A 27,241-nucleotide genomic window follows, 5' to 3' on the forward strand; every position below is an offset into this window, starting at 1 on the left:
GCACCCCCCGGGGCGCCAGGGGGCGGGCGTGCGGGCACACGCGGTGCGCGGCGGACGGGGGCGGCCACCGCGCCGCGCGGCCGGGGCGCCCGGGGAGCCGCCCACTTCGCCGCAGCGGCCCCGACGGCCGAAGCTTGGATGCGGCGGCGCCCGCCGAGCCGGGGCGGACGCGGGGTTGGCCCGGGCCGGGGACACGCGCCGGTAGCCCCCGGCGCTGCGGCGGCCGCAAGATGGCCGAGGTAAGCGCGGCTCTCCCCCGGCGCGGGGGGCCCCCTCGGCGCGCGGGGCGGGGCGGGGGGAGCCGGGGGGCGCCGCCCGGCCGGGGCCACTTCCCGAGGCCACCTGCGCGGCGGCGCGGGCCGGGGAGCTGGGAGCCGTCGCCGCCCGACGTCCCGGAGCCGCAGACGCGCGCGGGCACCAGGCGGGTCCCCGGAGCCCCCCGGACGGTCCGGCCGAGTCTCGGGGCAATGTCCACGGCGAGCGCGCCTCCCCCGCACCCCTCCCGGGCCCTCGGCGCCTCCGGTGCGAGTCGGAGGTAGTGCTCCCTGGATTTTGTTTCTGCAGAGCTGGGCGCGCGGTAGCCGCGGTCGGCCGGTGATGAGCGGACACCGGCGCGTGGCGGGGCCCGGGGCGCCGGGTCTTTGGAAGCGCCGCGGAGCGCGGGGCGGACGGGTCGCGCCGGAAGCCCCCGAGCCGCGAGGACGCGGAGGGGGCGCGACCACACGGGTGCCCGCCGAGCCCGCGGGTGGAAGCCGGTCGGGCCCGCGGCCGGTCCCTCCGTGGTGCTCATTTACCTGCCGGTGCCCGGCGCCGCCAGGGACACGGGGACCGCGGGGACCGCGCGCTCGTGGCTGGAACTCGGGCGGGGAGGGCGCCGCGCCGGGTCGGCTCCCGGAGGCAGGGGCGCGCAGGGCTTGGGGGGGGCGGGATGGGGGCGCCGCCTGTCCCCTGCCCCCTCGGGCGCTGCCCGCCAGACCCCAGCCCCGCCGGCCGCCTGGCTCTGCATCAGCCCCTACGGATTTGTCAGCCAGATGTGACAAGATTGTGGAGAGGCGCGGGCAGGAGGAGATCTGATATTAATCAGCGCATAGCTCGGAGCCAAACTTTCTCAGACGCGGTGTAAGAACATGCTCTTCTCATTTAAGGCATCCCTTTGTGGCTGTGGGGCTGCCACCGGTCCTAGTTTGACAGTTAAATGGAATGCCAACGAGCAGCCTTAATTGTGGGAGTGAAATTGTGTGTGTTGGGGGGGCGGGGGTTCAGACCCTCTGAGGTTCAGTTATGTCCCCTAGTTTTATGGCCGCGCTCACCGCGGTTCTCTGAAGACAGGGCATTTAAATCGGGCCAGACGCCTGGTCGCAGCCAGGCCTCTGCTGTTAACACTTAAGGGGCCTAGCAGAGGCCCCACTGGTGTCCTGGGAATCCCTGTCAGTGAGTGAGTGTGAGTGAGTGTGTGTGTGCGTGTGCGTGCAGGGGAAGACGTGTGTTCCTGCAGCTTGGGCCGACACAGCACAGCTAGCAGCAGTTTTTTAAAAAATATATTCTCATGAAAGTGATAAAGATTTTGGCTTTACGAAAAGTGAATTGAAAAACAGCATTTGGCAGATTACCTCCTCCCTTTCTTTCTGGTGCCTTTTCATTCCCGGTTTACCGTTTTAATTTGCAGAGTTCGGGGAACCTTTTCATACTCTCCCTTAGATGCTTTGCTTGCATATACGTGCTTATGTGTTAAAACTTTCGTTCAGTGGTAAATATACTGGCTCCTCTGGTGTCCCTCCCAGATCCCTTGATAGGTATTATGAAAACCTCATTCACCGTGTGATATGTCAGAATAGCATTTTCATGTGTCTCATAAAACAACACGACTTCACAAACACGACCAGTTGTCCAGGACTGGATTTTTGCTTTCTTTGGGTGTGGAAAGATAACCACCTCGTTTGCTCTGATAAATCTTGATAAATAGCTTTATCCGTTCTGGCAGACCTAAAAGAATAAGGTGTGAGTCATCATTCACTTTCTCATTGGATAGGCTTGCTAACTTTAATTTCACCAAGAAAGCACAAGGATCTCAACTCAGCTGTCGGTTTGAACGTGTTGGTGTCACAGTTCAACACGGAGGAAAGGTGGTGAGCTCTTCCCTGAGTGCAAACACGGCTTATGCTTCGGGAACTCATAATTATGTTCAGACATCTGCATAATTTAATTTGGAAAATCATCTGTACCCATAAATGCTGTTGCCCTCAGAGCAGTAAGAATTTAGTTACCCGCCCCTGTTCCAGTCCGAAAGTGGTTAGCGGGGAGGGGTTCTGTGGCTCTTGATATTCGTTAGGCTGTCTGCTCTCATTATAATTCGTATTAGAAGAAATATTAACCCACATGAAATAATTCCTATTGGAAGTGTAAGGTTTGCATGGGGCATGATTTTTAGTCATTGGTTCCTTTTTACATCTCTGTCCTGAAGCAGTTAGGCCTGTGTCCCAGTCCCATATTCTGTATTTCAGAATCATCAGCTTGGGAAGAAGGAAGATCCACCCCACTGGGTCAGAAAAGCCATACAAGTTTCCGTGTGGAACAAATAATGATTGTCCTTTCAGCATCCCGTTATCATTTATGAATGCCTAGGGATAAGTGTAAACATTTTAAAAGTTCGGTTTGCCGGTAAAACTAAACCACAGGGGTGAGGGGCAGAAGTGTCTTAGCCTGTGTATATGGCTTTAGAAGTTATTTTGACAGTGGCCGCTAAAAGAGTCCCCCTGTAGGTTCCACAGGGTAAATTACTTGCAGGGGGAACGTGCTTTACCCCAGGGTGAATTTTCACTTCTACAGATGTCATTTAGAGTGAGTTGCTTTTGTCAGAAACAGCCCTGTTTAAAAAAAACTAGAACTAAGTACCCCAGGTAAGATATAATCTCAGTGCTGAGCCACCCATGTTTTTTCCTTTGTATATCTAAGATCAAGATTTAGAGAGCCTGTAATCTTTTTTTAATTATCTTACTCCGAATATCTTCCTGCAGATTTTTAAAATTACCTATTTTTTTTTTTATGACTTATCTGAGAGATGTTAAAAAATAACTCGGTTCGGTGCAGAAGAGACATCTGGAAAGTTTTGTAAGTTTTTTTTTTTTTTTCTTTTAAATTGGTTTCCACCTGAAAACGTTATTTCCTCTTACCTTGTCATTCTTTGAAGCTCTTTTTCTTAATTCTGGGAATGCTAGGTGTCCAGGGCAGCTCACTTTCGCTGCATGGACACATGTCTACTTTATCCCGGAAAGAGTGGACAGAACAAAGAGCCGTCGGATCTGGGGCCCTTCCCAAACTTGGTGTAGTTGAAGCGGGCCAGAGGGCTCTCGCCAATCTCCTCCGTGCTCTGGTTCATTTTTATAAACCAGCCTAACACATCATAGGAGAAGTTTGCCTTGAGGGATGATAATTTCACTCACCTAATGTGGAGGGAACTGGTTGTCTCAGTTCAGGAAACGCTTTAATTCAGACTACTAACTTTTTCTTGTATATGGTTGTATTTGCCTGTTTTGTCCTACATATTACTGTGTGATCTTTCCACACACTCAAACAAACATCACAATTATCTTCCAGCCCTCCACCAGCTTCCAGAAGCCTTGTCCCAGTTCTGTACCCTCTGACTGTTCTTTGCGAAGGTAAAAATCTCTCTACGGACCACTTGAACTTTCTGGTTTTAAGGCTTTGATCAGGATGGCATAAGTCACTAATGCTGGTCCTTTCTTTTTAAAAATTCATTTTGAAAATCTAAGGTTGCTTTCTCTCTCTCTCTCTTTCTTTCTTTCTTTCTTTTTTTTTTTTTTTAACACTTCACTCTTAAAATCTAGTTCTCGTTAAGTCCTTGAAAGAAATATCTGCAAAATTTTACATAGAATTTCACAATTTCATCATTATCTTGAAGCAGCAGGCACCAGACACAAAGCTGCTTGCTTGGGTAGCTGGCCACCTTAGTTAAAATTATCCGAACGTATAAATGTCTTGTGTGTGTGTTGGTTTTTGTTTTTTCTTCCGCTCCTCCCCTACAGCTCTGTTTCGTTCAGAAGTTCCTACACGGTTAACATCCCTCCTTTTTTTGTTATCAAAGTCTTCTAAAGATCGTCCCTGAGGTCCTCCCAAATTTAGGTTAGAAAGGAGGAAAAAAATGTGCCCATGTCATTTGTATTTTCGTATAGTTTTTTTGTTGTGGTTAGGTTGCCTTTTTCTTTTTCTTTTTTTCTTTAATGAAGAAATACTTGGTTCATAAGATAGCATTTGGATATTTTTCTACTTTTTGTGTTTTCTGGTTTCAGAACTAATAATTTTAAGAAAAAAGGGCACAGCTGTTAAATTATTTTGGCACAGAGTTTATACTTTGATTTATAGAGATCAAAAGAACAAGTATTTTCCCCACCATCCTCTTTGAACTAAGCAGCAAGAGAACGAGGCAAGGGTGTCACGCATACTTTCTACTCACAGGTAGACTTGGCCCAACATCTGTGCCCTGGGTTCTACCTCCCCCCTGCCCTGCCGCTGCCAGACCCTTCTCATCCCCTCCCCATGCTGGCAGTGAGAAAGCAGACTCGACTAATTCTCCAGTGTTGTTTTTGTATTGCACAGGCTGCCTACCTGGTGTGGGAGGCTTCCTGGTGCCTTTTTTCTACTGTGTTCATGGTAAAGGGTGTCCCCTTGTTTTTGGGAATCCAGGTGGTTCCATGAAACCAACTGAGAGACGCCCATCTGGACAGCCCACGCCCGTCTCACTGCATGGCCTCGCCAGGTGTGCTCCCCTGGCCCAGGGCAGAAACGTCTGGTCTGTGGCCTGGCCTCCCGGCCTTGACACACGGGGCTGGGATGAGCGTAGGACCGTGGCATTTCCTGCACACGGTGAGGAGAGCACACCTCCGCCAGCCTCAGAGAGCACCTAAAAAAATTAGCCGTAACTCTTCAGTGTCATTAAATTCCCAGTCCATGTCCAATTGTCCTCGACGGTCTGGCAAGCCTTAGTTTACCCACTGGTGCATCCAAGTCAAGATCCAGATGAGGTCCCCCCAGGGTCCCTCTTCGTCTGTCAGTCTGCACTTTTTTCCTTGCAGTCTTACTGTGGGAAATGCTGGTTCATTTGTCCTATAGGATGCTCCCCAGGCCGGACTAGTGATTGCTTCCTCCTGGTATCGTTTACATCGTATTATTCCTCTGGCCCTGTATTTTCCGGACACCGCAGTTGACCCAGGGGCTTGATCGGATTCAGGTTGAATGTTTTCCGCAAGAACACGCCGTCCGTAGTCATACGTATCTTTCCATTGGGGGCAGATGGCCTGGTCATCATCTTTTACACCAGGAGTTGCGGGACTGTAATCCTTCATTCACTCCCTGGACACTTCTGGAAAGGGAGTCTGTCTCATCAGCGGTTTGGTTATTCCAAAACACAGTTGTATTAAAAAAAAGATACAGACTTGATTCTTGCCCTCCGTTTGCCGGTTTGAAGAGCGATTCATTGGTTCCCTAAAGGCAGCTAATGAGCCTTTCTTTTGTTTTTAGTATCTTTCAGAATTGATTTTAATATAGTGAATGACTCACGCCAATTTCTGACGAGCCGTATTCTCTCCTCCTTGGTTCTTGAACAGTCGAGCTGGATGGCTAGCTGCCCCCGTGAAAACGTGTGCTCCCTTAGGGCAGATGCTGAGCTCCTCGTCTTTGTGTCCCGAGGCCCCTACGATTACCAGTACATAGTGGATGCTTTAAAAACAAATAAAAACTCAGCGACAACAAAAGTAATTTGTTAAATGAATTGGCATCGTTTCGTTGGACTGCTCACGGAGGACCATGGCATGAGACGAACGTCTGGTCTTGTGTCTCTCTCCAGGCCGCCTCGGGTCCGGTGCCACCTGCTGCCTCCCCTGCAAGGCCCTCGCGGCCTTTCTCGTCTCTCCTTCCCCGCTGTCCCTGTTGCCCATCTCACAAATGGGGCTGCTGTGTTCAGAATCCTAGCTGTACCTCTGTGGACTGGCAAATGGAAGGAAGACTTAAAAATTGAAAGAAGTCGCAGAAAAACGAGAGGACAGGAGGTAGGGAGCAAAAAAATCCGATTTCACAAAAGACATAAGAAATTACAAAATGTGTGTAAGAGGTAGATCCAGAGAGGCCCAAAGGGCAGTTTGGAAGAGACCTCCCACCGTGAATGACACAGTGTCCCCAACCACGAAGGTTAGCCTGCAGCCACAGTGAGAATGGGGTGACAGCTTCACTGCAGGAGAAACCAGGTCCTCACCCCACAAGCTGAGGGTGGCCCTGAAAAGATCTGTGTGGTATAGATCCTGATTGGCAGTGTTTGGTCTGAACTGCAGCCTTCCGAGACTCAAACATATTAATGATTGTCTGTATCAACACTTAAAAATACAACTTGGAAAAACCTGAAGTGGTTTTATGCTATAAGGTTGGTGACTTAAAACGTGGTTTGTGATTTCACAGATTGGCTCCTTGATTTTTTAAGTTAGGGAGTTAAGATTCTTAACACCAAGAATCTGGCACAGCCTTCGAATCTCACACTTATGAGACAACTACAGGCTCTAAACTTGGCCTCGGTGATTTCTCCTCATTAGCCACTTTTCACGTGATTTTTTACGCAGCCCTTTCCACGGCCAGCAGGACAGTTGGTGTGTAAATTAGGAACTACCTTCTGCTGCTAGTCTAAGCTCCTAACAGTCACCATCCTTTCTGTGCAGCCTTCCTTAGGATGTGGCCTCAGAGTTGCCTCGTGGTCGCAACATGGCCTCTCCAGTCCAGCCATCATATTCTCGTTCCAAGAAGGAAGAAGGAGGACAAGTAAAGAAGTCTCTGCTGAGTCAGCTCCCATTTACAAGGAGCTTTCTGTAAAGCTCCGCCTAGCAACTTCCACGTGCTTACCACTGGCCAATGCTTAGTCACCTGGCCACCCACAGAGTCTCAGAAAGGAAGATCCGGCAAAAGGCTTTTGGGTGGGCATCTGTAATTAGTGAGCATGGCGCTGCTGCCTCATTTGTTCCCTCATTCTTCTCTCAGCTCATCCCGGTGGAGGGGCCTGCAGGCTACCAGGCCCCGTGCTAGCTGCTGGGTGCCAGTTTAGGGTTCAGTGGGTTCCTTGCCTCTTTTCGGAATGATTCATTGTGTCGCAATGTTTGTGGACGTTTTTATAATAGGTATTTTTGGTAGCTCTGTCTGTGCCAAGTCAGACCAGAGGACCAGAGCCCAGAGGACCCAAGAACCTTGGTGTGGGCCTTGTCGCAACAACACTCTCGTCGTACCGATTGATCTTTTCAGCTCTTATTTGTACGTCCTCGTTAATAGGCAACTAGGCCTTTGAGGTTGGCAGGAACAGAAACCAGCCCTTTGTAGGCAGAGGCTCCATGGCATGGAGCTGAAGGTTCTCTGGCAAATGGGAAGTAATACCCAAGTCTTCTAAGCCAGTTGTAGGCTTTCCTGCCTCCCCGTGGAAGATGTTCATTGTGGTGAAGGTTGCAGGAAGTCCAGGCTCGTCACCTCTGTGTCCAGAGGGATTCTTTTTAACACAGGCAAATCAAACTCATTTTGTATTTTTTTTTTAAATAAAAGATTACTTAGAACAAAATCAGGACTCCTTGGCCTGTCCCACAAGATCCTAAGCAAAGTGCTCTCTCCCGCCTCTCTGACCCACATTTTCCACCGTTAACCTTACTAACTCACTCCATCTACACTGACTCCTTTTCTGTTCCCTGAGCCGCTTTGTGCCCCTGGGCCTTTGCACTGGCCATGCCCTCTGCCCTAAAACACGTCCTCCCTCTCCAGTTCTTCACTGGCTCCTTGGTGTCCCTTGGATTCAATTCAAATGTCACCTCTTCAAAAGTCTTCAATGATGATCTTATCTAAGTCCCCTTACTTACACCCCTCCCCCTCCAGGCTACCCAGTAGAATTGTTGGCATGGCTTTCTGTTTATTTTATTCAGTGCTACCTTACTCTGAACTGGTACTGTTTATTTTCTGTCTTTTTTAGATTATAAGCCCCTGGAGGGCAGGCACCTCATTGGTCTTGTTCAATACTTTAACCCCAGTGTTTAGAACAATGCCTGGCTTGTTAACGTTCAGTAACTATGTATTCTTGTATTATTATAAGCGAAGTTTCTTTACAGTGTGAAACTTTAATGTCCTTATCTGTGGAATGTGGATGATAATGACTGACTCTCAGAGTTGCTGTAGGAATTAGGTGAGACCATAAGTGTTAGCCCTAAATAGTGATATTTCAAGATAGAATCTACCTCCAGTATCCAGACTGGAGTCTGCCGTGACCTCCCGTGAGTCCCTCTGCTTCGTCGTCCATAAAATGGGGGCATTTGTACCTGCCTCCCAGGAGGGGGTGATGAAGAAACCAGACAGTACAGGGGCCTACTTAGTGCAGTGCCTCACACGCCGTGAACTCAGGAAAGCTCACCAACTGGGAGACTTTGGGGAAATTGCAAATCTTCCATAAATACAAGTTTCCTGAGAAGAATGCCCTCCTCACAGTGTTGTACTGAGGGTCGAATGAGAACAGCTATGAAATCATGCCACCACGCAGTAGGGCAGGTGCTGGGAGAACATCCAGTGTTACCACTGGATTCACAAGTGTCCAGTGGAATTTTCCGTGATGGTGAAAGTGTTTTGTATCTCCACCGGCCAGTATGGTAGCTGCGAACCCCGTGTGTCTGCTGAGCACTTGAAATGGGGCTGGTGTGACCAAAGAATTGAACTTTTCATTGTTTCATTTTTATTCATTTAAATTTAAGTAGGTGGGGGCCCCCAGGTGGCTCAGTGAGTCGGGCATCTGCCTCAGGCTCAGGTCACAATCCTGGGATCCTGGTCCTGGGATGGAGCCCCACCTCGGGCTCCCTGCTCAGCTGGGAGTCTGCTTCTCCCTCTGCCCCTCCCCTTGCTCATGCACATGCACACACACACTCTCTCTCTCAAAAATAATCTTTAAAAAATAAAATTTAAAAATAAATTTAGACAGGCACATGTGGCTAGCGGCTGCCATGCTGGACGGGGCAGACCAAGTCTCTTGAGCCTACAGAGCTGTCCAGCAGTTACGCAGTTCCGTTTTGGATCCGATCCATTCCACAGATGCGCCCTCAAAGCATCAGTGCCCCAACTCTGGAAGCCCCCTGAGGTCTTCTGTAATTTTGCTCCTTCCTCTCGCATTCTATCCCCTGCATTTATCCTCAGGGATAGGAAAATACCTGCATGCACTAGAGATAGAATCAGCTTTGAAGTGGACAGTTCTTATTCGGAAGCTCAGCATCCAAATCCCATCAGAGGCCTGCGTGGCCCCTCCACCGCCACCCTAGGGAATGTCTGTGCGTGGACCCCACCGTGTGCCTGGGCCGGCTGGTGGCTAACAATTCAAGTCAGCATCTCCCCAGATGGACAGTGGAGCAGGGGTGTCTGCAGAAGGAAGCAGGACCCTCAAGTCTTTCTAAAAACGAGGTTGTAACTTTCTGTCCCAAAGACTGCAAGTCACGGAGGCATCCATCACGATACAGGTGTGTTGGTGATTTCTGGATGAATGAGGGAGCCGAAGACAGCTACAAAAAAGCAAACCAGAATTCTGAATGTTGATTCGTAGCACATCAGAGTGACTAATAACAATTCGGAAATAGTCTGATTAAAATGAGTGCGTAAAAAGCAATAATCATGTCTTGATGAGTTCAGAATGTTGTAAACATCTGCTTTATGTTTCTGAAGAATGGAACAAGTATTAGGATTCCAGGGGAAAGGATGTAAGTTTTAAGAGTTTTCCATATTGATTTGCATGAGTACTTTTCGTCCTGTAATTAGAATTTTGGGGTTTGATTTCATTTTAGAAGTTTTAATTTGTCTTTAGATAATGGTGCTATAATTTTTGCCACATCGTGGAATTCTGATATGGGTGGAAAAACTCAAGGGCCTTAATATTGGAAGTTTTCCGAGGTACTGTAATTAGCTTTTTTTAGCTCATAAATAATTCCTCTGAAATTTCCGTGGATGTTTAATGAGCTTTATTAAGCCTTATTCAAATAGGTTCATATAGAGCCACATGAGTACTTCTTATAAAACAGCATTCATACATTGAATTTTATCCATAATGCTGCTTAAAATTCTGTCCCCAAACCAAAAGCTGCAAAACTGAATAGTCAGGTTCGGCTGGTGGGTCTCACCTGGAGGCGGTTTTGCTCCTCGTCTGGGGAGGTTTTCAGTTTTCACAAATGGAAGAGGGAGAGGCGTTTCTGTGGTGTCTGGTGGGTAGAGACCGGTGTGCTCCTGGGCACCCTACAATGCCCGGGATAGACTCCACAAAGGATTATGTGACTCAGGATGTCGATCAGTCTGGAGTTGAAGAACCCGGAGTCCCGTGTCAGAGACACAGAAAAAGTGAATTTCAGTCTTGGGCTAGGAAATGTGCTCGGGATTGTTTCCCTGTAGTTAGTTTCCTCGTGCTGGGCCTGAGGTGCACTCACCCGGAGCTTCCGGGGGCTTTGCCGAGCAAGAGCCCTTTAAGCAAAATCTTCAGGAAAGGAAGGACACCTTTCTGTGCCTGAAGCTGGTCCTGTGTTCTGAATGAATGAGTGTGAATTTACTCTGTGTGGCTCTGCCACTTTGCTTACAAACAGTGACTGGCATCTTGAGGGACAGGATCCAAAATAAGAATTTTTTTCTCCTTTTAGAAATTTCCTTTAGCAGTGCCTGCGTGGCTCAGTGGCCTTCGGCTCAGGTCATGATCTCAGGGTCCTGGGATCGAGCCCCACATCGGGCTCTCTGCTCAGTGGGGAGCCTGCTTCCCCCTCTCTCTCTGTCTGCCTCTCTGCCTACCTGTGATCTCTGTCAAATAAATAAATAAAATCTTTTAAGATTTTTTTTTTTCCTTTAAAGCAGTCACATTTATCAGAATGTAGGTTGTGAAATAGTCCAGAGGCTCAGTACAGAGTATGCTGGGAGCTGCTGAGAGTGCAGATGACTGGTTCCAGGGTCAGCCGGTGCTCAGAGTCACAGGGCTGTTGGAGAAATCTGGACAGCACGCTTGCACTGCAGACAATGGGACATTCTTGTTGGGACCGTGCGTCATAGAACTTAACCAGTACTCATTTTTGTCTTTCCAGATCAGGGATAGCATGTCATCATGTGTCTAGGAATACAGATGTGTGGGTTCCTGTGTTCAGCCACCTATACCAGTCTCTAGGAGCAGAATCTCTCTAACCGAAAGGTGTAATGATACCTGGCACAGCATTGCTCCATCCTTTCTTCATTAGGAGACTAGATTTTTTCTTAAGATTTTATTTATTTATTTGACAGAGATCACAAGTAGGCAGAGAGGCAGGCAGGGAGAGAGAGAGAGGAAGCAGGCTCCCTGCCGAGCAGAGAGCCCAATGCGGGGCTCGATCCCAGGACCCTGGGATCATGACCTGAGTTCAAGGCACTGAGTCACCCAGGGGCCCCAGGAGAATAGGGTTTTTTTTTTTCCTAATTGTGCCTCCCCAGTGAAATTTTAGTATGATACTATATACTACGTTTCTGTTCACATATGTGTATGTGTTTCATACATAAAAAGAATATTTTTTCACCTCCCCCCCCCCCCAAGAACTAATTTTCACCTTCGGATGGTATCACCCCTGATAAGAGCGAACGCAGTATTCCAGTAAGGTTGTGGTGATCACAGGGGGTTCTTTGTAGGATGTCGTATGGCTTCACAAAACGGGTTTTCGGACACATATTTTCTCTTTTCTGTGTCGTGATCCTTCTGGAAGGGGTCAGGGAACACCGTTACTGTTGGCAGCTATGATCAGACCCACTCCTTCCCCTGAAAATCTCGTCTAGTCGCTCTGTTGAGGCTGGTGGTAATCTGAAGGGAGTCAGGGGTGCCGTCACATCAGGGAGATTTTAGCCTGTATTTAAGCAAAGTCGCTGACTTTTGGGGGGACTTTATTTTTTAAAACACTTTTAGATTCACAGCAAAATTGTAAGTAGAGATTTCCAATATACCCCTGCCTCCACACGTGGACAGCTACGGGGTTATCCACATCCCCCACCGGAGGACACACCTGTGACAACTGATGAACCTATGCGAACACGACATCATCTCCCAAAGCCCATGGTTTACTTTAGGACTCATTCTTGGTGTTGGACCTCCTATAGGTTGGGGCAAATGTATAATGGCACATACCCATCATTATAGTATTGTACAGGGTATTTTCACTGTCCTAAAAATCCTCTGGGTTCTACCTAACCCCTGGCAAGCACTGATCTTTTTAACTGCCGGCATAGTTTGCCTTTTCCAGAAGGTCATGTAGCTGCAGTCAGACCATGTACAGCATTTCAGACTGGCTTCTTCCATTTAGTAACATGTGCTAAGGCTCCCCCGTGTCTCCTCATGGCTTGGTGGATCATGCCTTTCTAGTGCTGGGTGATATGCCAGTGTCTGGAGGGACCACAGTGTACTTACCCATCCCCCTGCTGAAGGCCATCTTGGTCGCTTCCAGGTTTTGGTGATCATGAATAAAGCTGCTGTTTCCAACATCCACGTGCTGGTTTCCGTGTGGACATACGTTTTCAGCTCCTTTGGGTAGATACCGAGGAGCGTGACTGCTGGGCTGTATGGTAAGAGTATGTTCAGTTTTGTTGGGAACCACCAAACTGTCTTCCAGAGTGGCTACCATTTTGCATTCCCACTAATAGTGAATGAGAGTTTTTGTTGCTCTCCTGACGAGCATTTGGTGTTGTCAGGGTTCTGGACTTCGGCCTCTCATAGGCATGTCAAGGACTGGTTTTTTCAGTAGTATTTCCACTGAGATATACTTTATTGACTATAAAACTCACCCCTATAAAGTCTATAGCTGAGTGGTTTCCCTATATCCACAGAGTTGTACAACCATCACTACTATGTAATTTCAGAACATCTTCACCTTAAAAAGCAACTCTGGTCAAAATTTAAAACATCTGTGCTGCAAAGGGCACCACAAAGAAAGTGAAAAGATCATCCACGGGCAGGAGACAACATTCGCAAATCATCATCTGTTATGGGACTAGTACTAAGAATATATAAAGAACTCTTAGAACTCAGTGCTAAAAGACAAACAACCCAATTAAAAAATGACCAAAGCATCTGAACAGACATGTCCCCAGGGAAGACCTACAAATGAATGGCCAATGAGCTCATGAAAAGTTACTGATCACTGTTAGCCACTGAGGAAATGCACACCAGAACCACAGTAAGATACCACGTCATACCCACTAGGCAGGCTGTTTCTAGACAGACAGACAACAAGGGTTGGGAAGGACGTGGAGAAATTGGAACCTTCCCACATCGCTGGTATGGGAATAGAATGGTGCAGCCACTTTGAAAAACCTTTGACAGATTCTCCAGTTAAACAGAATTACTATACAATCCAGCAGTTCCACTCCTAGGAAGATCTAGAAATGAACACCTATCTTGTAGGTGTTAACTACACCATAACTTGTACACAGCACTCCTTCTGCAGATGTGGGAAATGTTCTAAAATCAGATCATGATGTTTGCACAACTCTATGAATATCCTTAAAATCATTGAGTTGGATACTTTAAAGTGGGCGAATTCTAGGATATTGGAGTTGTGTCTAAATTTAAAGCTATTTTTTAAAAGATGAAAACAAACAAAAAGAATAATATTCTCCCCCCATTGCCACCCATTAACTGTCCCTCCTCATTCCTGCCCACTACGCACAGCCCTGGTCACTGCTAGTCTGCTTCCGGCCTCAGTAGACTGACCCCTTCTTGACATTTCATGTAAATGGAATCCTACCACCTGTGACTTTTTGTCCTTGGGTATTTCACCGAGTGTGTTTTCAGGGTTCACGTATGCTGTGGCATATGTCAGCGCTTCGTTCCTTTTTTTTGTTTTGTTTTGTTTTTTAATTTTTTATTTTTTTTATAAACATATATTTTTTTATCCCCAGGGGTACAGGTCTGTGAATCGCCAGGTTTACACACTTCACAGCACTCACCAAAGCACACACCCTCCCCAATGTCCATAACCCCACCCCCTTCTCCCAACCCCCCTTCCCCCAGCAACCCTCAGTTTGTTTTGTGAGATTAAGAGTCACTTATGGTTTGTCTCCCTCCCAGTCCCATCTTGTTTCATTGATTCTGCTTCGTTCCTTTTGACGGCTAAGTAGTACTCCACCGCGTGGCAGTGCCCCATTTTGTTTAGCGGCTCATCAGCTGATGGACGTTGAGGTTGTTTCCACTGTTTGGCAGTTATAAACAAGGAAGCCAGAAACATTTGGTACTAGCTTCTACATGGGTCTATATTTTCATTTCTCTTGGGCACCTACCTACGGGTGGGATTTCTGGGTCATACAGTAAGATCATGTTTAACTGCTAGAGGAATTGTCAGACTGTTTTCCAAAGTGGCTGCAGCATTTTACACTCACACTGGTTTTTAAGTGAAGACAGTTAAATACTCCTTAAAGTGAGTTTCCCAAGTCCTGGGACAGAACATTCCCTTACCTGTCCCTACAGGAGCCCACAGAGTCCTTTACCTGACAGAGGGAGGTCCCCCCTCCCCAGACACACACGGACACCCCAGTTTCATGCCGGTTCCACCCAGCGGCCCTTCCTGGGAGCCTCACTGACGCAACTTCTAGGAGAAGTTCTTCAGACCTCTATCCCCTTTGGAGGAATTCATCCTAAAAAATATATGGGACGCTTTGTTCTCAACACCAGAACTTAGCAAACACGTACTTGTGTGTATTGTGTTTCAGTCGTGTGAACTTGCACATGCGGCTGGCTGTGCGCGTGGGGCCGCCAGCCTGGCCAGGCCTCAGCTGCCACATAGCCCAAGGGCTAGAACCGGGGAGCTGTCCTCAGTGTGTCTGGCCACAGCATGTTGTCCATCTGTTTGGACTTTTCACTTTACCACATGTGGGGGTGTCGGGGGGTAATCATGCCTACATTTGGATAATTGTCCATTCAGATCGTTCTCTCTCACTTGTTCTGGGACAGTCTCCGTGTAACTTTCAGGGGCCACTACTTTGTTCGACTTAAGAGATTGGTGGCTGTTCACCCTTCCTGTGCTCTTACTGACCAGTCAGGGGGCACATGGGGGGCTCAGTCAGTTGAGCATCTGCCTCTGGCTCAGGTCATGATCTCAGGGTCCTGGGATTGAGCCCCAAGTCAGGATCCCTGCTCAGCAAGGAGTCTGCTTCTCCCTCTGCTTCTCCTGCCCCGCCCCCACCAGCTTCTGCTCTTGCACGTGCTCTCTCTCTCTCTAATGAATAAATAAAGGGGCACATGGATGGCTCAGTCATTTAAGCGTCTGCCTTCGGCTCAGGTCATGATCCCAGGGTCCTGGGATGGAGCTCAGGCTGAGCAGGGAGCCTGCTTCTTCCTCTCCCTCTGCCCCTCCCCCTGCTTGTGTTCCCGCTCTAAAATAAATAAATAAATAAATAATATTTTTTAAAAATAACAAGCAAGATATTTCCATCCAAAACTTTCCTTACAGAGCGTGGTGGTGTTCCCTAGCCCCCACTCTCCTGCAGAGCAGCTGTGGGATGTGTGCGCCCTCCGTGGGCCCCGGGGGCCAGCTGCTCTTGGGTACCGAGTGCGGGGTCCCCGCCTGCATCTGGCACAGAGTGGGCGTGCAGTGCCCCGGGAGCGTCACCGAAGGGAGGTTGGTGTCCTGTGTCGCAGGAGCAGACTCGCGTCTGCGCAGCACTCACGGGCTGCGGGCCCCGTTCTCTCTTGCAGGCTATCGGCTGCACCCTGAACTGTAGCTGCCAGGGGTTCACACCCGGGAAGATCCACCACCGCCGGTGTGAGCAGTGCAGACACGGATGGGTGGCCCACGGTAACTTTGTTTGTCTTCCTCCTCCCTCGGCCCCTCATGTCCCCTCTGAACGACTTCGAGGGATTCGGGAATGGACTGTGTGTCTGAGAAGGTCCCCACACTCACTGGCTCACGGACTGAGAGCTTGGCACACGTCCCCTTTTTGAAGCCATTTAATGACCCTGCATGGTGGGTGGGGTCTTAGCCCCATTCTGCAGACGAGAAACAGGTGTGCTTCAGGCAGACCTTCTGCAGCGACAGAAATGTCCTGTGTTGTCTAACGCGGCCGCCATCAGGGTGGCCAGTAAAATGGAGAACACTCCATTAAGTTTGAATTTCAAGGAAGCAATAAATGATTTTTTAGCCTAAGTATGTCCCAGTGAATACTCTGAGTGTAAACGTATCCCACTCATTCCCTGTCTCCATGAAACTCCTGCCCGCAAGTAACCGGGCATCCCGCATTTTCATTGGCCGAACCCCGCGATCCCACGCTGAGTCCCGGGTGGGCTGCCGAGTACTTGAGACGTGACCGGCAGGGCTCTGAAGAAACAAAATCAGAAATTCATTCTGATTTTGTTTAACTTAAGAATTAAAATAATTTAATAAGGCAAAAATCATTCCATAAAATTAAACATGTTACAAAACCGCAGAGCCGTGCGCGACGGACTGTCGCATGGACAGCGTACATTCTGGCGGCTTACTGGCCCTGCCTGACCGCTGGGACACGGCAGACGAGGGGCCAGACCCGGATCTGTCAGATTCCCCCAGCCGGGCTCTTCACCAGCAGACCCCGTCCTTCCTGATTTTTCAGCCTTTGATCATGTGCCCGCCGCCCTTTCCTGGCACCTGCCCTCCACGGGGCTGTTTTTCACTTCTTAGGGATAGGGAAGGAAGAAAAAGAAGAATCTCAGGCCAGTCCACTTTCTCGCAGATCTAAGTCTCTGTGGATGACGTAGAGCCTGGTAGCTGTAAGGACTGTGACCTAAGCGCACGGTCGTGTTTTCCGTCAGAACGTAGAGCCGAGCTCTGCTGCTAGCCCGCCCCCGCACAGCATCTCTCCGAGAAGGAGAATCTTCACGAAGGGTGTTCTCCAATTTGCTTTTTCAGCTCTGAGCAAGCTGAGGGTCCCCCCTGTGTACCCTACAAGCCAGGTGGAGATTGTCCAGTCCAATGTGGTGTTCGATATCAGCAGCCTCATGCTCTACGGGACCCAGGCCATCCCTGTGCGCCTGAAAATCCTACTGGACCGGCTCTTCAGCGTGCTGAAACAAGACGAGGTGCTCCAGATCCTGCACGCCTTGGACTGGACCCTCCAGGATTATATCCGGGGATACGTGCTGCAGGTAGGGGAGCATGGCCGAGGCTCCGCTGGGATGTCTCTTCCAGTCCCTTGGAGAAAAGGGCATCCTTTCCTTGTGTAATGGCTTAAGCCCCCACTTCACATTCTGGGAAGAATCCAGTGCTTTCTCTCAGATACCGGGGGAACTTCCAGACATGGGAGCACGGACACACTCTGTGATTTGGGTCTCACTAAGCCAGCTCTGCCACAGCAAAGCCTTGGCCCCGATCACTATCCACTGGCCACCTATTGACCCAAGATGCTGTCTGTGCCAGGTCTTACTGAGGGTGTGGGAGTGAGAGAGGAGCGAATGTTCCAGAAGCACGTTGCAGAAGCTGGCCTTCCTTCCCGGGTTCCATCACCCTGTGATACGTCTGTGTTCCGGCTCCTGATTGTTCTTACTCCCCTCGATTCCCTGCTGGCCTCTGCACGTGTTCTCTGCTCCCCTGCCCTGTGCCTCTCACCACTTCTCCGTCTCTTACTCTGCTGAGTACTCTTACGTCCTTCTAGGCCACGTCATGGGGGTAGGCCCTCGTGTTTCATATCGACAGGCAAAGAACATATTTCCTGGGACAAATGATATCATTTCTCTGATGTAGGAAGCAGTGACAGCTTTTTTTTTTCCCCTTGACACTACAAGAAAATGTCAAAATTTCAATGAAATGGGGGATGAAGATACTACCAGGACTAACGTATGCTTGAGTCTTACCCCAGGCAGGCCATGTCATCAACACAAGCACTTGGGCTTCTATCCGCTGGGATTAATGGACCCTCTTCCAATAAATCTCCCAGGGCCAGGAAATCATCCCCATATTCTACGTTGAAAAGCCAGAGGCTCCGAGTGCTTCTAAATCTTGGCTAACGTCACTCAGGTTGTGAGTGGCAGACCCAGGGTTGGAACCTGTTTCTTTCTAACTCTGAAGCCCATGGTAGGCCTGTGGAGGGGTGTTTGCTCACCTCCGGTGCAGGACCCCCAGCAGGCTAGAAGCACCCTTTTATGTAAAGCAGCATTATGATCCTACATTATGACATAGATCAATATTTAATGATCCTAATAATCTTGCTTTCTAGTGTTAGGATTAAAAATATGGAATCAATTACCTTGAACCTCTAGCACATCAAAAATTTATGATGTTACATCCCTCGTCATCTTCAGAACTCTTCCATGCATTGTGCAAAATCTCAGTAGGCCATCAAATACATGTTCTGTGATAAAATATTTATTGTAGTTTTGGGAAAAGTTAGGCCTTGCTAGAGTTTTGAAAGATCTCCAGCACGCCAGGGTAATTACAGTTCTGCTTTGTGAACGTGAGCAGTAGATCAATACGGGTTCATTTGTTTTCTGAGGTTAGTTGCTGGGGGAAGATGATTAAACTTGCAGCAAATAAATACTTGAGCTCTGTCTAGGTCTGACTGCCCCCTCTCTCCTCCTGAGATGAAGAAGGGACTACCGTTCGAACGATACATATTTTCATTCCAGTGGGGAAAAGGATGACATCTAATGCGGGAACAACTGATCAGTTTGAAATAAGATGGAAAATAATCACCCCGTGTCCCTTAGGCCAGAGTCCTGCCGTCTTACTTCTCTCTTTCAGAGCCCTGCTTACATCTGTGCGGTCAGTCTTCCATGCGGGGCTCCGGCCTGGGAGAGTAGCGTGAGCAGGGGTGCTGACCTGACAGGGTGTCCCCTTCTGATATGCACAGAGGAGAGGGTGTGGGGGAGTAAATTAACTGCAGTCTGTGCCTCTGGTCTAGGACGCGTCAGGAAAGGTGCTGGATCGCTGGAACATCATGACCGGCGAGGAAGAGCTGGCCGCCCTGCAGCAGTTCCTTCGATTTGGGGAGACCAAGGCCATTGTGGAGCTCATGGCCATCCAGGAGAAGGAGGAGCAGTCCATCGTCATGCCGCCGGCCGCGGCGAACGTGGACATCAGGGCGTTCATCGAGAGCTGCAGCCACAGGAGCACCGGCCTCCCCGCCCCCGCGGACAGGGGGACCCCCAGCAGCCTGCACCCCTTTGAGAACATCGTAAACAACATGACATTCATGCTGCCCTTCCAGTTCTTCAACCCTGTGCCCCCCACGCTGATAGGGTCGCTGCCCGAGCAGTATGTGCTGGAGCCGGGTCAGGACCAGAGTCAGGAGCCCAAGCAGGAGACGCATGGACCCTTCCCCGGCAGCGGTGGCGGCGGCTTCTTGACCTCCGCTCCTGCCTCATTTCAGGTCGAGAAAGAGCCGTGTCTCAACTGCCCGGACACGGTTCCCAAAAAGGAAGACGGCGCCCATTTAAGCGACTTGGGTTCCTACCACCTTGTCCCGAAGCTTGAAAGGACCCAGTTGTCCCCCGAGGCCAAAGGGAAGCCGGAGAGGCACAGCCTGGGTGCGAAGAAGGGCCGCGTGTTCTGCACAGCTTGCGAGAAGACCTTCTACGACAAAGGCACGCTCAAGATCCACTACAACGCCGTGCACCTGAAGATCAAGCACAAGTGCACCATCGAGGGCTGCAACATGGTCTTCAGCTCCCTGCGGAGCCGGAACCGCCACAGCGCCAACCCCAACCCCCGGCTGCACATGCCCATGAACAGGAACAACAGGGACCGGGACCTGAGGACCAGCCTGCACCTGGCCGCCTCGGACAGCTACGAGCGCGTGGGCTTCCCCGCGACGTCCCCGGACCGCAGGCCCCCGCCCTGCTACACGGCCTCCGGGGAGGACCCCAGGGGCCAGCCGGCTTTCCCAAGCCTGGGCCCGGACGGGGTGCTCTTCCCCAACCTGAAGACGGTCCAGCCGGTCCTGCCCTTCTACCGCAGCCCGGCCACCCCGGCCGAGCTGGCCAACACCCCCGGCGTGCTGCCCTCCCTCCCGCTCCTGTCCTCTTCCATCCCGGAGCCGCTGGCGCCGCGCGAAGGCCCGCTGGACGCCCTGCCCAAGAAGAAATCCCGCAAGTCCAGCATGCCCATCAAAATAGAGAAGGAGGCCGTGGGGGCGGCTAATGACAAGCGGCTGGCTCTCAGCTCCGATGAAGACGTGCCCCTGCGGGTGGCCAGCGAGGAGGAGCCCGAGGCCGGCAGCCCCCGGGCGTCGGAGAGAGCACCTGAGGAGCCGTGCGCACCCTCTGGGGGTTTAGGGGGGCCCCTCCCAGGAGGAGAGAGGGTCTGCCATGGGGACTCAGGGCTGGAGTCCGGTGGGGCTATCCGCAGGAGCCCCGAGTGGGCCGCACGGCCGCCAGAGAGGGAGGCGGAACAGAAGCCAGCCCTGTCCGCCGTGCCAAGGGAGCCGCAGGACAGTGGCCGTGAACCTCACCTCGCAGCCGGGACCGAGCCCTGCGTCCCCTTCCCTGACTACATCAGACTGCAGCAGCGCCTGCTGGCCGGCGGGCTCCTCGGCGCCCTGTCTGGCCGAGGAGTGGCTTTTCCTTGTTTCGAAGACGCCAAGGAGCGGGAGCCCACGGGTGCGCGTGTGTCCGGGCGGCAGAAGGAAGAAGCTCGCTTCCAGTGTGACGTGTGCAAGAAGGCCTTCAAAAACGCGTGCGGCGTGAAAATGCACCACAAGAACATGCACGCCAGAGGGACGCACATGTGCACCGTGGAGGGCTGCGAAGCCACGTTCCCCTCGCGCAGGAGCAGAGACAGGTAAGACGCGGGTCCTTTCTTCTAAGGCCGTGGTTCAGAAACTTCCAAGGGCGCCCGAGCCACCTGGAGGGGTTGTTAAAACATCTTTCTGAGCCCTGCCCGTGGGCTTTCCGCTTCTGCAGGGGTGGGGTAGGGTGAGGCCTGAGGGTTTGTGTTTGAGTCCCCAGGTGGTCCTCCTCCTGCTGGTCCAGGGACCACAGTTTGAGAAACACCCCTACACCCCGTGCTCGGATTCAGATCTAAACTCATTTGACCTCGAACCCTGACCTGAAAGGACATGAGGCTATGGGCAGTCTGTCTTTTCTTAAATCTCCCTTTGTGTGGATTTTCTTTATTATGTGTTCAGTGCAGAAATACTCACAGATTTATTATGGGGACATGAAAAAACTATACGGTTTATGTACTGTTCTGCCTTTCTAGAGCCTGAGAAACTCTGAATTCGGAAACATACCTAGAGCAGATGGTTTGGGATGAGCAATCGTGAGCTAGTCTCCTGCGAGGGGAGGGTTAAATCATCACCACAGATGACAGAACTTGTCCACTTTTCATCTTATGATACGAAGCCCATCAAAGGAGAGGTTTTCTCCTAAGTCCAGTTAACAAGCTCTGTTCGAACAGAAGGAGAACTGTGTGGTCAGAGAATTTGTCATAAAAGGCAGAGACGAAAGGCGCGTGTTAGCAGGTTCCTGCAAGGCTTGTGCTGTGGGTTAAAGCTGAGATGTCTTTGGGTGGGGGGCGTCCCTGGGCCCCACGTGGCATCACTCTGTGTGCAGAGTGCCCAGGCAGGGCAGCGCTCTCATCAGTCTGGGACACGGCGCTGGCCTCACTGTCTCTCTCGTGCTTTTCTTCATGAACTCGAGTCCCATCACCACAGCCTGGGAAGGGAGGCACACGCGTTACGCAGATGTGCTTGTTCGTGAGCGAGCTTTACGTTGAAGAAGAGACAGTCCCACCGGTCGGATCATCCTTGATAGTATGACCCTCTGCTGGCCTACAGTGTGCATCGCATTAGAAGGCTTGCTGAATTTAACGTACACCTTCGTTTTATTCTTTTTCGTGTATTTAATATTTCTTACATTCTGAGCTATTTGTAGACACAGGCCTGCTCTCCCACCATAAGAAAGCATCTTGAATTATAAATGTAGACTGCTAATTCTGGTGGTCTAGAACTTGGAATGTTTAGAATCAGATTAAAATGGCACCCTTTTATTTTGTTTTGTATTTTTTAAGATTTTATTTATTTATCTTGACAGTGTATGCACAAGCAGGGGGAGGGGCAGAGGGAGAAGCAGGCTCCCCATTGAGCAGGGAGCCCAATGTGGGGCTCCATCCCAGGACTGAGATCATGACCCGAGCTGAAGGCAGACAGTCAACCAGCTGAGCCTCCCAGGCGCCCCCAAATGCAACCATTTTGAAAAGAGCTTTGTGGACACGCCTGGGGTCAGGCTGAGAGCTGTATAGTCTGGACGGCTGTCTTCCCCTCTTGAAGCCGCTGCCATCAGCAGTCACTGGGACCCCTCAGGAAGGGACTGGAACTGTGCCTTGAATGCTTAGTTAGCCAAAAAATATTTTAAAACTTTCTGCGAGGTGCTGTGGACACAGTCCCTGCTTGCAAAGGTCGGTGGGGGAGACGGCAGTAAAAAGGTGATTATGGCTAAATGCAGTCGCCACTGCAATAAGAGAGAGGTGCTGTGGGCACATAGTCGGGGCCCCTGACTAGACTCTTTTTTTTTTTTTTTTAAAGATTTTTTATTTATTTGACAGACAGAGATCACAAGTAGGCAGAGAGGCAGGCAGAGAGAGAGAGAGGAGGAAGCAGGCTCCCAGCTGAGCAGAGAGCCCGATGTGGGGCTCGATCCCAGGACCCTGGGATCATGACCTGAGCTGAAGGCAGAGGCTTAACCCACTGAGCCACCCAGGCGCCCCTGATTAGACTCTTTTGAGAAGTTAGGGAGGGCTTCCTGGAGGAAGGGGCATGACTAAACCAGCAGCTCTTAGATGTTTTGGTCTCAGAAGCCCTTTTACAAATTCTTGAAACCTCAGGGCCCTCAAGAACTTTTGTGTGTTTGAGTTTATAAGTGTCAATGTTTACTGCATTAGAAACCAAAACTGAAAAAAATTAATACTTATTTCATCCTTTAAAATAATAAACCTATTATATGTTAACATATGTTAACATTAAAAAAAGGGGGGGGGGACATACATAACATGTAATGAAAAATAGCCCCGTTTTCCAACCCAAAAACTCAGTGAGAAGAGTGGCTTTGTTTTACATTTTTGCCCATCTCTGTAACGTCTGGCTTAGCAGGGAACAGCTGGCTTCTCACAGCGGCTTCTGTGTTCATCCTGTTCCAATACTGCATGTCATGTAGCCTCTGGAAACCACACACGGTATCATGAAGGAATGACAGTGGAAAAGATCGTGTCTTAGGATCACGGTGATGAGAGGGGATTTGACTTCAGGGCACCCCTGAGAGAGGCTCGGGGACCATGAGGGGTGCCCAGACCGCACTTTGAGGACCACTGGTCTAACAAGGCAGAGGTGGGGGGTGGGGATGGGAATTCATGGCATTAACAGTCCCCAAAGCAGCAGGAAGCCTGGCACCCGGCCCAGAGGGTTTTGCAGTTGTGGTCGTCACTGGTTTTAGGAGACGTGGCACCTGGGAAATGCACCTGACCCTCCAAGGGCTTAGGGAGAAGGTCAGGGGATCCCACGGGTTCGCTCCTGGCATTCCTGGGGGACTCGATCGAGCCCAGACCTTGGCTTTCTTGCCACAGGGACCTTCCCATGCGAGGTTCCGGTAAATGTGTCTGACTTTTTTTTTTTTGCCAACCACTTATGTGCCAGGACCTGCGTGTCAGTCCGGTGTCTGGTTTTCTGCCGACACATACCTGCCCCTTCCACCCAGAACGCGGACATAATCACAGGGCAGAGCTGCCGTCGAGAAGAGTTGTTTGCAGAGTGGGTGATCTGGGAGCACGGTTCTGATTATGTCCCGAAAAAGAATGCGTAAGGGATAGAAGAGAGACGTTGAATAGCAGATCCGATATGTTTTAGGAACTAGGATGAAATTTCCACCCACCCCCACCCCCACTGTGTCTTCCGAGGTTTCAAAGAGCAAACTCAATTCTTAGTTATTTTGGTGGGGGTGTTCCCCCCGCCCCGAGGTGGTCCTGGCAGGCATCCTCCTCTGTACGGGTGGGGGAGGGGAGGCAGTTTCTCTGTTTGGAATCGGTTTTCTCTCACCTGTAAGCTTGTCCCCCGGCAGTACGGGGCAATTTGTGTCGGAGTCCAAGGTCAGCAGGGGATCTCTGAGCAAGGCTGACATTGATGGACAAGTTACATCCAAATGATATTGTGTGAGCGAGAAGCGTGTGTCATCGTGGGTACTCATTACCTCGTTCGGGGGTAATCATCGGGTGGAAGATTGGTGGTGGGTTCGGTGCTGCATTTGCAAAACTCCTGTCTGGTTCATTGTGAAACGTTGCAAATATGAAGTGAACTTAAATTCTCTCTCTCTCTCTCTCACTAACATACACACACACACACACACACACACACACACACACACAATGTCTAGCCAGTCAGATTCTCTCTCCTATAGCACTCTGGGGGTCAAGGTAGTGTGAGTGTTACAGACCCTGCTAGCACACAGACAGTTTAGAATTTTCTAATAACCACATTTAAAAAATATAAAAAGACACAGGTGAAGTAATTCCTAATAATGTATTTTGTTTCATTCAGTCTATCCCAAACCATCATTTCTGTGTCTGACACAGCCACGTTTCGGGAGCTCCCGTGTCCCGTGGGAGTAGCTATCCTACTACAGGGGCACTCTAGAAGACATTTCTTGGTTTCATTGCAGTGAAGTCCTCTGCTTAACTCCTTTTTGGGACCAGTTTCCTCCCAGATCCCCTGGTTCCAGTGTCCCAGGGGAGCTGACCTGATTGGAGTAGGCTCAAAGTTCTCTGTAGATGAGGCACGGGAAGTTATGTGTCCGTCACATGGTAGAAAGTAAGAAGGACTGCATATTCCCAGCTTCTGGGCAACCGGCTTTCCTGGTCGGCGCTAACTTCCGCCAGGCAGTGAACAGCCGGGGCCAGTGTCCCCTGGACACACATTTCATCCCATCCCCCACTGTGGTCACTCCTTCTGCGCCACAAAATTTTTCTGGTATCCACCTAGTGTCTCCCCTCGGAATGATGACTGTTTTTACAACAACAGCCCAACCCACTGCTAACCGTCTGTTCACTCTTGTAGACACAGTTCAAACCTAAACCTCCACCAAAAAGTGTTGACCCAGGACGCACTGGGGAGCCCTGACGACCATTTCCGCGCGGCTTACCTTCTGAAGGACGTGGCGAAGGAGACCTTCCAGGACGTGGCTTTCGCGCAGCAAGCTTCCCAGACATCTGTCATCTTCAAGGGAGCGAGTCGGGTGGGCAGCCTGGTCTACCCGATCGCCCAGGTCCCCAGCGCCGGCCTGGAGAGCTACAACTCCGGTCCGCCGAGCGACGGCACCGTCTTGGATTTGAGCACTACCTCGAGCATGAAGTCGGAGAGCAGCAGCCATTGCTCTTGGGACTCCGACGGGGCCAGCGAGGAAGGCACTGTGCTCATGGAGGACAGCGATGGGACCTGTGACGGGCCGAGCCTTGTCCCCGGGGACGACGAGTACCCCATCTGCGTCCTGATGGAGAAGGCCGACCAGAGCCTCGCCAGCCTGCCTTCTGGGCTGCCCATCACGTGTCACCTCTGCCAAAAGACGTACAGTAATAAAGGGACCTTCAGGGCTCACTACAAGACTGTGCACCTCCGTCAGCTCCACAAATGCAAGGTTCCGGGCTGCAACACCATGTTCTCCTCTGTCCGCAGCCGCAACAGGCACAGCCAGAACCCCAACCTGCATAAAAGCCTGGCCTCATCCCCGAGTCACCTCCAGTAACAGGATGGTGGCCGAGAGGGCGAGGGGAGCTGTTGGCCCTCATTCAGGAACAAGGTGGTCCAGAGAAAGGTCTCTCATTTCGTTGAATACCATTTGAGGCGAGCCGGGCAGAAGGCCTTAGAGCTGACTTTCTTGTAGGAAGTCTGCTGGGGGGCGGGGGGCAGCCCTTCCTGTTATTTTTCATAGCCCCAGGGGCTTGTCCCTGACATAACAAACACTGGCAGAAACACGGCTTTTCCCCACATTTGTTTACACGTTCCCGGGGAGAGCGGCAGGTCTGTGAACCGACAAGGGGGCCCAGAACCTTGGGGGAGCTCGAAGTGAAATATCAGCTGAGTGTCCCGGGGAAGCAGGCAGCCGCCACTGGTCAGGAGCCAGGCTCCAAGATGACATGGTTGGTTTTTTTTTTTGTTTTTTTGGTTTTTTTTTTCAGTTCCTGCTTTTACTGAGTCTGAAATCCAGACTTAGGGGTGGCGAAGTGGCTTTTTGAGACTGTGCCTCCGTTGGGAGAGGAGGGTTGCTTTTGTTTTTGTGTTTTCCCCTTCAGGGGTCTCATGGACCTCCAGGGAGTCCCCAGAGGAAGGAGGTGGGTTTCCAGCACACAGGAACAAGTTGGTGACAAGGATGTCTGTGCTCGCTGGTGCTCGCTGTCTAGCAAGCGTTCAGGAAGCTGAGCGGGGGGGGGAGGCAGATTTCATGCACTTAAACATAGTGGTCCTCAATTTAATTTAAAATAATTTTGGTAATATTTAATTTTTGTTTGTTACGTGAGTCATTGGGGTGAGTGCAGACGTGTCACAGCGTGACCTCTGGGTCTCTGCTCGAGGGCAGAGCGAGGCTGCCCGATTCCATTCAGTGAACCTGGCCACTTCAGTCCCCCGTGGAGGGCGTGCAGGACCGTCTGTAAATACTCGGCCAAAGCGTTTAGAGAATGTGGTTCTGATCTTGAGAATCGCTGGGTCCCTCAGCCCTCGTCCTTTTATAAATGTGTAAGGTTAGGAGGAACTCTCCAGTGTACACGGTAGAGGAGAAGTAGCATGTGACTGCTATACTGTACGTCTTAATATTTAACTTATTCTGAAATCTACTCCACACGTTACACACATCTGCTGTTGTGAAAGGGAGATTCCGTGGGTCCGGTAAAAAGACCGTCCCTCGAAATTCGGCATCTGCTGTACCCGGAAAGCCTGTGGCAGGGAGAGAGAAACTGACGTCGCGTTGAGGCTGAAGGCAACCCGTCTTTTATAAACTTGACAGTGGCTTTAAGTCATGAAAGACACCCTCTCCGAGAACTGGGGGGCCGTGAGAGAGATCCTTCCTCCGGCCCAAGGGTGAGGAAAGCCGACAGCCCATTATGGATCGTTTCAGCGTTTTTTACAAATAAATGTGACGACACTTGGTCTCTGTATGTTTCCACTGTTCCTTACTCAGTTCATTCCTCCAGTTTCCCCCAAGCGGAACAGTTTGTATACAAATGAGTTTTCTATGATTTAATAAAAATGTATG

General features: G+C 50.5%; 1 protein-coding gene across 3 annotated transcripts; it reads left to right on the plus strand.

Moving 5' to 3' along the window:
- Positions 1-160: 160 nt before the first annotated feature.
- On the plus strand, positions 161-27,241 carry BNC1 (basonuclin zinc finger protein 1). Of its 3 annotated transcripts, none has more exons than XM_059371462.1 (5): positions 161-239; positions 15,740-15,839; positions 16,926-17,161; positions 18,913-20,789; positions 25,051-27,241. In XM_059371462.1, the coding sequence occupies exons 1-5, from the start codon at positions 231-233 to the stop codon at positions 25,733-25,735; spliced, it is 2,907 nt and encodes a 968-aa protein (XP_059227445.1). In that variant the 5' UTR covers positions 161-230; the 3' UTR covers positions 25,736-27,241. The 3 variants fall into 3 exon arrangements, with proteins under 3 accessions (XP_059227445.1, XP_059227446.1, XP_059227447.1); XM_059371463.1 differs by lacking the exon at positions 161-239 and adding an exon at positions 393-535; XM_059371464.1 differs by lacking the exon at positions 161-239 and adding an exon at positions 6,952-6,971.

Source organism: Mustela nigripes, chromosome 13 (assembly GCF_022355385.1).
Source record: "Mustela nigripes isolate SB6536 chromosome 13, MUSNIG.SB6536, whole genome shotgun sequence".
In the NCBI taxonomy this organism is placed as follows: domain Eukaryota; kingdom Metazoa; phylum Chordata; class Mammalia; order Carnivora; family Mustelidae; genus Mustela; species Mustela nigripes.